Below are 12,066 nucleotides of genomic sequence, written 5' to 3'. Positions count from 1 at the left end.
CCTCCCCTGCACCCTGGAGGATCTCCTGCTTTTCACCCTCCACCACACTGAGGACATCAGACACCTGTGACGTAACGTCCCTCAGCTGGCTCCCCTCTTCCACCATAGAAGGAGATAGTGCTCCTTTGGCAAGAGTGCTACTACTGCTGCCTCCATCAGTCTCCTCAAACAGTGATCTCCAGGTACTGCAACTGGCCTACACACTATCTGGAAGTGGGGAGAGCCAGCTTCTGCCTCTGCCAACAAGACCGTGAAGATGCCTCATATCAGGCTTGCTTTGCCACACAGTGTAGTGCTATTTAAATGATAGGTGTAATGTGTATAATGCTTTGCCACCCGTATTTTGAAAGGTGGACATGTGCAGTGCTTTGCTTGACCACAACACAAGCACACAGACACACAAGGGCGAAAGCAACGCACATACGGAACTACATACAAGCAAAGCAAAAGTATTGCATTTATTTATTTATTTATTTATTTATTTGGGGGGTGGAAGACAGAGCTCAAAAATGGGAAGGGAAGAAATACAGGAATTGAGAAGGGTGTGGGTGAGAGCCAAGAACAAGGACACGGACACACATGGATCTAGGCAGAAAACTATGAAGAGTTGAATTGAGAATGGGGGGGGCACAGAACAAGGCAACGAAACTAAATGACTTTAAAAAATCTTGTATTTATTTATTTTGGGGTGGAAGATATAGAGCTCAACAATGGGAAGGGAAGAAGTACAGGAATTCAGAAGGGTGTGGGTAAGAGCCAAGAACAAGGACATGGACACACACGGATCTAGGCAGAAAACTATGAAGAAAGAGTTGAATTGAGAAGGGGGGGCACAGAACAAGGCAAGGAAACTAAACGACTTTAAAAAAATCTTGTATTTATTTATTTTGGGGAGGAAGATATAGAGCTCGACAATGGGAAGGGAAGAAGTACAGGAATTGAGAAGGGTGGGGAGTGAGAGCCAGGAACAAGGATATACACACACACACACGGATTCAGCAAGAAAACTATGAAGAAAGAATTGAATTGAGAAGGGGGCACAGGGCAAGGCAAGGCAAGGCAAGGCAACTAAACTACTTTCAAATTTATTTATTTATTTTAATCTAGAAAGCAAGCAAGCAAGGAAACAAGCAAACAAGAAAGGAAGGAAGGAAGGAAGAAAGAAAGAAAAAAGAAAGAAAGAAAGAAAGAAAGAGAAAACTAACAAGAATGGGTGAATAATTCATAAGGGTGGGGGTGGGGAGCCAAAGAACAAGGCAAGGAAAGGAGGAAACTAAAGTACTAAAGTACTGTTTTGTTTTGGCTTTTTAAATGAATAAACAAGAAAAGAAAGAAAGGGGATAGTTGAATTGAAAAGGGCTGGGCTGGAAAGATTAAGAAGAAAGCTTCAGTACAATTAGGCCTCATCTGGAGTACTGTGTCCAGTTCTGGGCACCACACTTTAAGAAGGATGCAGACAAACTGGAGAGGGTTCAGAGGAGGGCAACAAAGATGACCAGGGGACTGGAAACAAAGCCCTATGAGGAGAGACTGAAAGAACTGGGCATGTTTAGCCTTGAGAAGAGAAGACTGAGGGGAGATATGATAGCACTCTTCAAGTACTTGAAAGGTTGTCACAGAGAAGAAGGCCAGGATCTCTTCTTGATCATCCCAGAGTGCAGGACACGGAATAATGGGCTCAAGTGACAGGAAGCCAGATTCCGGCTGAACATCAGGAAAAACTTCCTGAGTTTCAGAGCAATACGACAATGGAACCAATTACCTGGGGAGGTGGTGGGCTCTCCCACACTGGAGGCCTTCAAGACGAGGCTGGACAGCCATTTGTCAGGGATGCTCTGACTTGGATTCCTGCATTGAGCAGGGGGTTGGACTCGATGGTCTTATAGGCCCCTTCCAACCCAACTATTCTATGGTTCTATGGGTTTGGCTCTGAAAGAGACCCAGAGAGAGGCCTGTTATCCCAGACATCCAAGCTCATCACATTCTGCTGATATGACCACCTTTTTCAACTCATTGGAGTTCTGTGTGGAAGTCAGCTGTGCACACCCTTTTTGGCCCCGAGGGCTGCATCATCATCTGGTCCAGGGGTGGGGGATGGGGCTGCACCTGTGAACAGATTCATGCCCACATGGGCATGCACACACATGCACAGGGGAGGAAGTAGGGCTGTACAGATTTTTCTAAACCCATTCCATCTCTGTTTCATAGATTGTCAGTCATCTTTCATTCCACCTCATTGACAGAGTCCATTTCATGGACGCTCCATCTCATTTTGTCCGCTCATGGACAGAGTCAAATTTTTTAAGACCAGAATTTTGTCCTATATGTGCTACTCCTCACAGACCATCATTCCACTTTGGTGGAGGTTTTTGCTATTTATGTGAAAGCTGACACAAGTGCATATTAACACCAATGTGTCCTTGTGCTAAATGCTAATGTGAATTAGCTCAATTCCCCTCAAAAGTATGTGTGGGAGAACGATGGTCCCCAAGACCCTCTTGGGGGTTGCTGATGGAGGAGATGCTTCCAATTCATAGGGCAAGCAGCAGGATGAGGGAAATCCCACCCTCTGATGTCATCCAGCCTGTGGATGCTTTCAGCACCTGACAGTTGGCATGCAGAGGGCTCCATGGGGTATCATCTTCCCTGCCCCCATATACAGCTCCCCACCTCAATTTTAAAGTATCAATACAGAGAAAATTCAAATAGCTGGCAGGTAATTCCATCAGAGCATCTTGGGTCTTTCAGACAGGTCAGGAAGATCATGCCATAAGAGGTTTTGATGAATCAATAGAAGAAAGTTCTTAGAAATGGTTCTAAAGAGTTCTTAGAATTCTAAAGAATCTTCTAAAGCTTTTGAAACATTTTTTTTCTTGATGCCCATATTTCTACTTTCTATATATGTTTTATGACCACATATCATAATATTATTTGTTGTTGCTGATGTTTTTCTTTTAAGAAGTAAATTAAATTCGTATAAAGATCTTCTCTGAAGTCAATTATTTTAATTCGTATTTTCTCTCCATACAAATATCTGCTGTAATCTCATAGAACGTGTATGATTTTTTTGCCTCCCAAGTGACTTTGTGATTCCCCATGTCTTACCTGCTCAGGAATATTGTTTGTAACTCAACAAGGTTCTGGATGAACATCAGGAAACACTTCCTGACTGTTAGAGCAATATGACAATGAAACCAAAGTCCTAGGGGGAAGTGGTGGGCTCTCCCACACTGGAGGCATTCAAGATGAAGCTGGACAGCCTTCTGTCATGGTTGCTTTGACTTGGATTCCTGCACTGAACAGGAGGTTGGACTTGGTGGTCATATAGGACACTTCCAACCCTAATATTCTATGATACTACGATTTTATGATACTATATAGAGCCTAATATTATATTCAGTGTGTTGCATGAAATCCTGCATCAGGAACTTAAAAAATAAATCTCCCCATGGTCTCAGCTCTGTGCAGGAATACTGTAATTCAGCGATGTGATGTGTTGGCTCCTTCTATGCATCCTCATTGAGTTGAATTATGCTGATGAGTGTCCGGGTCCTCCCCGCAGCCCCTCCTTTGCTTTGAATGCAGTATCAGCCAGGGACACTGGACTTCCCATGAACGATTAAACTGAGAACTGTCGAACTGCAAGGATCAGCATTTATCTTTACCAACATATGGGGTGGCATCAAGTTTCATATAAAGTAGATGGGATGCTGGCACAGGAGGGGGTGGGCTACATTGGGGACCCCTCCAAGGGTATAGTCCACCATTAAAACCATGGGCATCCCATTGGGAAGTGGGCAGTTTTAAACATTCCCCCCCCCGGAGGGAAAAACACTTAGATTTACCCACTTTTCTTACGGAGTGGCTCACTGCCCATTGCTCTTTCCCCATAATGGTTTGGTATGTCCAGGTTTGGACCACATGCCAACCTATCACAGGTCAAACAATCCTTACAACTAGGGATGTCAAGGGAGACTGAGAGGAGGGTGGTGTCCAGTGGACACCCCCCTGCTCGGCCTTCTGGACCACGCCTGCAGTGCCACCATGCTTACCAGACCCTCTGGCCAAACTGCAGCAGAGTCTGTGAGGGTCCGGCACCTGCCCAACCCCTCAGTGAGCTGCCATTTTGTGAAAAACGGCGGTTCACAGAGAGAACAGGTGGCCACCAGCACTCACCGGGTGCTCACGGATTGTGCGGTGGCTCACACAGTGCATTCAGCAGGGTTTCGGCGGACTGGCAGGGGCACAGATGGATCCATCCATCCTGACCTACAATGGACCATGGGTTATTAGGGTGGGTTGTTTGGGAAAAAGGACCCACCCTGATAAAACCAGTCTGGGGTTGCGCAACACTCTAACCCACTGTGGGTTGTTTCAAACGACCATCCATCATGGGTTAGAGTGTCATGCAAATGCAGTCACTTCCTCCATCTGAAATGTATCAGCACTTAAATGGTATAGATCTGGACCCAGGGATTTCCTTACCTGCTTCATCTGCACAGTGACATCCTTGTCAAAGATGACCCTGTGGCCTGGGGATGCCTGTCTTTCCAGACACTCAGTTTTTGTAACCATCGAGTCATTGGCTGGCGCTACCCAGTTCAGCCAAATATCAAAGTTGGCTGTCATTTCCCCATCACTGTCCATATACACTCCATTTGTGGAAGTTCTAGAAAACCCCACCTTTCTCAGAAACGAGTGAAGCTAGAATGGAAGAGGAAAGCAGGAAAATGATGCTGGTTATGTCTCAGCGCTGTCAATGTTGAGATCAAGTGTCTCTTCATCTAGGAGTGGAGCACGTGCCATCTGGAATCATAATCGCCATGTAATTCTCATTCACATACACTTTTGATTGAAGCTCGGTTGAGGAAGTCTAACATTCTAACAGTAGATCAGGTTTCCCTAGTTGGTTTCTTCCAGATATTTTGAGGTACAACTCCCATAATCACCAGCTACCATGGCCAATGTTGCACATATACAAAAGCATGCACACACTCATCCACTCCTTGCTAAATATTTCAGTTTTACATCATTTTAATTAACATTGAAATTGCTGATTTGTGGTACAACTACAATACCTGGAGAAAGTGTAGACTGTAACCAGTGAGATGCTTACTTTAATTTTCAATCAAATGTATTAAATTACGAGAAAGAAAGGGAGGGAGGGAGGGAGGGAGGGAGGGAGGGAGGGGGATCCATTTTTCATATACATTACAAAAGTGAAAGAAGGAACCAAATTACAAGAAGAAAGACCAGTTTTTCATGAAAATTACATGAAGGAAAAAAGGAATTAAACTGCAATAAGGAAGGAAGGAAGGAAGGAAGGAAGGAAGGAAGGAAGGAAGGAAGGAAGGTCATATCAATGCAGAGTATGGCAAGAGCCTTAGTCCAAGCATCAGCCTTACTTCTCATCATAACATCCACACTGGGGAGAAGCCACATACCTGCTCTAAGTGTGGAAGGAGCTTCAGCTGGAAGCACTCCCTTTTTATGCTCATCAAAGCATCCACACAGGGAAGAAGCCCTACCAATGTTCTGAGTGCGGAAAGCGATTCAGACACAGCAGAGAACTTGACTTGCTTTGAGGAATTCACTCAGGCAAGAGGCCATATCACTGTTCAGTGTGTGTACCAGAGAATGAACCCAAATTACTCTCTGGGAGGCTCTCATGTACATGGCTTCAGATTTAACAGTGCCTTTGATTTGTGCTGGGAGGAGATGGGCCCTGGCATATCTGTGTTGCTGTTTTTTAAGGGAATAGGGCTCATCAGTAGAGCACCTACTTTGCATGCAGAAGATGCCAGGTTGAACCCCAGAGATCTCCAGGTAAGGCTGGGGAAGAGCCCTGCTTTGACATTCTCAAGAGTTTCTGCCCAGTCGGAGTAAACTCTGGATTGGAACCCTGGCGTCTCCAGATGCTATGGACCATAACTCCCATAATCCCTGACCGTTGACCTTGCAGCTTGGAACTTGTATGAGTGGTAGAACAAAACATTTGATGGTACCAGTTTGCCTACCACTGGTGCAGAAAACACTGAGCTAAGATGGACTGACTCAGCATAAGGCAGCTTCCTCTGACACATATGTTACACCACCCCCATCCTCCCTTGGCAAAATGTTGAATGGTCATCACATTTGCAGTTCCTGAGAGTAGGGATGCTGTGAGCTCTTGGGATGGTCCAGGAGGCCAGTGGACTCCCCTGTGCCTGGTCACCTGGACCCCACTCACTAAGCTGTGGGGTGCTGATGGACCTGGTCACCAAGCAACCCAGAGCTCGGTGAGTGACTGGGAGTGGCACCGAGGAGTGGTCCTCCCTCCGCCTGCTATCAAGGAAGCCTCGGGGGCCCAAGTTCTCTAGCTCTCTCCTCCTTGAGAGGTGGAGAGGGCTACAGCACTTGGAGTGTGGCGACACCAACAACTCTAGCAGTCAAGCCCTTGTGCGGATAAAGCACAAGGGCTTGACTGCCAGAGTCCTTTGTACACAGGGGAGGGCAGCTTGCTCAGCTCAGTGTCTGGAGGTGGGGTGACTAGAGAGGCTCACTGAGCAAGTCCAGCCCAGGCAAATGCAGGGGGGCTCATCGACCTCCCCTGCACCCCAGAGAGAGGTGAGTCCATCCATCCCTAGCTGTGAGAGACATTGCTGATGGAGTGCTCCAGCCAGATGATGGACAACTGTAACAGACATTTAGGGCAGACATGAGAAATATGTGACCGAGCACATGTCCCTGGACTGCAATCCCCATCATCACTGAACAGAGGCCAGACTGGCAGGGCCTGATATGAACTGGAGTTTAAGAACACCTGGGGTGGAAGTGTCATAAGTTCCTATCCTTTATTTAGAAACTTAACCTATTTTGAACTGCCATTTGAGACATCATCTTGCCCCTCTCTACCACCATTGGAGGACGTGATTGTTGATGCAAACCTTTTGCCTGCCCTCTGCCAAATTTTCTTGTTATTATTGCTGCTGTACATATGAATTGTTAAAAGAGTATTTTAAGACTTGGATGTTATCTTAAACTTTTGTTGTTAGATGCTCTTTCGTATTCAGATCAGGCCTCAGCAAAATAATGTAGCACTTGGGAAGAAAGATGCAGCTGAGTAACCCAGCACTGGAAGCCAGGATAGAGAAGACCTGCACAGCTACCATGTATTTCCCCTTGGTGCTCAGGTAGGTGGGCACAAAGGACACCCAAACGCTGCAAAAGACCAGCATGCTGAAGGTGATCAGCTTGGCTTCATTGAAGGCCCCAGGCAGCTTCCTGGCTAGGAAAGCCACTGTGAAGCAGATGGCAGCCAGGAAGCCCATGTAGCCAAGGCCACCATAAAACATGGCCACAGAGCCTTGATTGCATTGCAGGATGATCTGCCCAGGCTGGGAGTGCATGTCAGAGTCAGGAAAGGGTGGAGAGAGTCCTAGCCAGATGGTGCAGATGACAACTTGCACACTGGAACAGGAAATGACAATGGAGTTGGCCAGACTCTTCCCCAGCCATCTCCTCACCCTGTTCCCTGGCTTTGTGGCCAGGAAGGCCAGCACCACAGTGACTGTTTTGGCCAACACAGAAGAGACTGCAACAGAGAAGATGATGCTGAAGGCCATTTGTTGGAGAAGGCAGGTTCCTTTCTTTGGCTGGCCAATGAACAAGAATGAGGACAAGAATGAAAGCAAGAGGGAGACGAGTAGAATGTAGGAGAGGTCCCTGTTGTTGGCTTTAACTATTGGAGTTTCTAGATACTTCATGAAGATTCCTAATACACAGCCTGTGGTTAAAGACAAAAATAGGGCAAAGGAAGACAGGATGATCCCCAAAATTTCTTCATAGGACAAGAAGGTTACATCCTTGGGGATACACTGATTTCGGTTCTTGTTTGAATGCTGATCTTCTGGACATCTGGTGCAAAGGTCTGCATCTGAGGAGGAGGAGGAGGAGGAGGAGAAGGAGAAGGAGGAGAAGGGCAATGACTTTGGTATAATCAGGACCTAACATATATTACTCTATGTTCTACTAGATTCCATAAAATATGTTTTGGGGTAGCAACTTATACCCAAGAGCTGTCATGTCCTCTGTGTTGCCCCCATATTCTGTTGTTTTTAACAATGAAAAAGAGGTTTCATTCCTGCTTGGTAAAGGACAGAAATAGTCTGCTATCCTAAAAGGCAGGCCTGCCTTTCAAAGCAAAATTGTGCACACTTCAGAATTTGCAATTTAGGGTCCAAATGCAAGGCTAGCTGAGTCAACAGGTAAATACTCTGTATTCTGTTCATACAGAGTATTTCCTTCCTGTAGGAAGGAAAGCACACATCTTAGTTTCGATGAGAGGTACCCTATTGCACCCCCAAAACCTGGACATATGTAGAGAGGTAAGAAACACATTCCTTACTAACTTCTCCCCAGCAACTCCATTAGCTTGCCAGATCCCCCTCTTCTCTAGGGGTGCACGAAAGTCACTTACCTGGTCTCGCAGCTTTTCGCGGTGGGGGGGAGGCACTTCGCTGCTCTCCCCCCGAAGTTCAGGCTGGGGGGGGAGGCTTCCCGCCTCGCCCGGCCGAAATTCAGGCCGGGGGGGAGGCTTCCCGCCTCGCCTGGCCGAAATTCAGGCCGGGGGGGAGGCGCCTCGCCTCGCCCGGCCGTGAAATAAAAAGTAAAAAAAAAAACGCCCCTGTGATAGGCTACATGATGATTAACGTAGCCTATCATGGCTAGATCTGCAAAGTCAGCTGTGATATGCTACGTAAATCGTCACGTAGCCTATCACGGGTGACTTAAAAAAAAAAAAAAGCGAACGCAAATGGCGACCCCCATAGGGAGCCACCGTTCACGTTCCTTATTTGGTCGCTGTAGTCTACGTAAATCTTTACATAGACTACAGCGACCAAATAAGGAACGTGAATGGCGGCTCCCTATGGGGGCCGCCATTAGCCGTACGTGCTTTTTTTTTTTTTAAAGTCACCCGTGATAGGCTACGTGACGATTTACGTAGCCTATCACGGCTGACTTTGCAAATCTAGCCGTGATAGGCTACGTTAATCGTCACGTAGCCTATCACGGGGGCGGGGTTTTTGTTTTAGTTTTATTGGAATGGCGGCGGCGGCAGCCGGTCGAAAGATCAGCTGCCGCCCCCGCCCCTGACGAAGACCCGACAAACCACCGCCGGGACCCGCCGCCGGGAGGGACATTTGGGAAAGGTAAGTCCCGTCCTGGGGGGGTGCAGGGGGCGGGTGGGCAGAGAATTTCTCCCCGAGACTTGTTCGGGGGGCCGAACACGTTGGTGCTCAGCCCCCCGAAGTTTTGGGGAGAAATTCTCCACCAACCCTACTCTTCTCTTCCTTCACGACCACTAGGTTTCTGGGAACCCAGGCTGCTTTTCCCTGCTCGCTTTTCTGTCTCATCCCAGGTTTGTGTGAGTCTAGGGGTAAGCAACAAGTGTGTTTATGTTTTCAATGAGCTTCAACATGTGTGTAGGTTTTTGGTGTCTGTGTGCTATTGGATATCAAAGGGGAAGTGCATTTTTGTATTTTGAGTTCTTTACCATTAGTGAGATTAGGGATGTACAGATCTTAGAAAATCCATTCCTTCTACATTTTGCAGCTTATTAGTTGCCTTTCCTTCTTCCATCTGCTCACTGGAAGAATTGGATTTCCCCCCCACATTTCCTGAATTTGCGCAGATTTTCATTTGCACAATTTTGCTCTTACATAAATGTGCAAATCCCCCCCAAAAATGCAGAAATCCCACCTCCCAAATGCAGAAATCCCCACAAACTGTGCATTCTCATCCTTTAGCCAATGGGGGAAATAAACATTTTTTGCCCACTTTTTAATCTTATTTTACGTAATCGTCTATTTTTTATTTTATTTTTATTTATTAAATATATTAATCGCCCATCTGGCTGGTCACCCAGCCACTCTGGGTGATGTACAACATTAAAAACAGTTCAAAACAATAAAATTGAACATTAAAAACATCATATTTCTAAAATTACCCTAACGAACCCCAAATGCCTGCCTGAACACCACATTCTTAATGCATGGCGGAAGCTCATTAAAGAGGGGGCATGGAGGAGTTCCCTAGGGAGGGAGTTCCACAGAGTGGGGGCCACCACAGAGAAGGCCCTCTCCCTCATCCTCACCAGCCTACCTGTCCTGGCTGATGAGACAGAGAGAAGGGCATCCAAGGTTGATCTTGTTGAGCAGCCTATCTGGTGTTGCTAGAGGCACTCCTTGAGATAGGCTGGGCCGGAACCATATAGGGTTTTAAAGGTCAAAACCAACACCTTGAATTTGGCCCAGAAAACAACTGGTAGCCAGTGCAGCTCCTTCAGCACTGGAGTGATGTGATCTCTCCAGCGGCTGCCTTTAATCAGGCGAGCCGCCGCGTTCTGTACCAGCTGCAGCTTCCGAACCGTCTTCAAGGGTAACCCCACATAGAGCGCATTACAGTAGTCTAAACGAGGAGACCAGGGCATGTACTACCGATGGCAGCAGATGGTCGGGAATGTAGGGGCACAGCCACTGTATCAGGTGGAGCTGGTACAGTGGTGTCCGGCTTATCGCTGATACCTGAGCCTCCATGGAGGCTCCATGGAGTCTAAGTACCTCGGTCGCGTCAGGGTTCAACTTCAACTTATTCCTCCCCATCCAGCCACTCACCGTCTCCAGACATTTGGACAGGGATTCATTCTACAGCCAACCTCAGTGAAGATTTGAACAAGAGGTAGAGCTGTGTGTCATCCGCATATTGATGACACCGCACCCCAAACCTGCTGATCATTTTTATTTTTTTATTTCATTTCTATACCGCCCAATAGCCAAAGCTCTCTGGGTGGTTCACAAAAATTAAAACCAAACAGCACACAATAAAACAATTTAAAATATATAGAACATTAAAACCACAATATAACAATACAACCACAATACAACCTAGCAGCAGTGCAGGAGTTTAAAATACAGATTTAAAACAGCAAAGCTAAAAGTTTAGAAAGCTAAAATGCTAAAATGCCGGGGAAAATAAAAAGGTCTTCATCTGGCACCAGAAGGAATACAATGTAGGTGCCAGGCAAACCTCACCAGGGAGTTCATTCCAGAGCCGGGGTGCCACAGCAGAAAAAGCCCTCCTCCTAGGGCTCACAGAAAAGGGCTGCTGAGGATGATCTTAAGGTCCGGGCAGGCACATATGGGAGGAGGCAATCCTTCACATAACCTGGCCCCAAGCCATTAAGGACTTTAAATGTTAATACCAGCACTTTGAATCGGGCCCGGAAATGGACTGGCAGCCAGTGCAGCTGGAAAAGTACTGGCTTAATATGAGCTTGCAAGTAGTCCCCGTTAACAATCTTGCTGCCCTGTTTTGGACCAGCTGAAGTTTCCAGACCGTTCTAAAAGGCAGCCCCACATATAACGCATTGCAGTAATCCAGACGAGAGGTTATCAGGGCATGGCTAACTGTAGCTAGGCTCTCTCTGTCCAGATAAGGGCGTAGTTGGTATACCAGCCTAAGCTGATAAAAAGTGTTCCGTGCCACTGAGTTCGCTTGTGCCTCAAGTGACAGTTCTGGATTCAAGAGCACCCCCAAACTACGAACCTGATCCTTTAGGGTGAGTGCAGCCCCCTCCAGAAGAGGTTGAATATCACCTAGCCGGGCAGACGAACCACCCACTAATAGGACCTCCATCTTGTCTGGATTGAGTTTCAGTTTATTGGCCCTCATCCAGTCCATTACCGTGCCCAGGCACTGATTCAAAACACCCTCTGCCTCACCTGGGTTTGATGTGAAAGAGAGGTAGAGCTGGGTGTCATCTGCATATTGATTGGACCTCAGCCCACACCTCCGGATAAGCTCCCCCAGCGGTTTCATGTAGATGTTAAACAGCATGGGGGATAAAATAGAGCCCTGTGGAACCCCATGGCACAATTGCCATGGCACAGAGCAATAATCCCCCAGCACCACCTTCTAGAATCGGCCATCCAAGTAGGAGCGGAACCACTGTAGTGCAGTGCCTTCAACTCCCAACCCAGACAACCTATCCAGAAGGATACCATGGTCGATGGTATCGAAAGCCAC

The 12,066-nt window shown here is 47.0% G+C and overlaps 1 protein-coding gene across 1 annotated transcript in view; it reads right to left on the bottom strand.

Moving 5' to 3' along the window:
• Positions 1-6,829: 6,829 nt before the first annotated feature.
• The window catches only part of LOC146356575 (vomeronasal type-2 receptor 26-like), a 36,936-nt gene continuing 31,699 nt past the window's right edge, over positions 6,830-12,066 (bottom strand). Inside the window, exon 8 of the mRNA XM_084830194.1 lies at positions 6,830-7,915. Coding sequence (XP_084686320.1) covers positions 7,017-7,915 — 899 coding nt within the window. The 3' untranslated portion in view covers positions 6,830-7,016. The remainder of the gene's footprint in view (positions 7,916-12,066) is intronic.

This window comes from Heloderma suspectum, chromosome 2 (genome assembly GCF_057233095.1).
Source record: "Heloderma suspectum isolate Gila_16-S chromosome 2, 16-S_ref, whole genome shotgun sequence".
In the NCBI taxonomy this organism is placed as follows: Eukaryota; Metazoa; Chordata; class Lepidosauria; order Squamata; family Helodermatidae; genus Heloderma; species Heloderma suspectum.
This window is presented reverse-complemented; position numbering and strand designations above follow the sequence as displayed.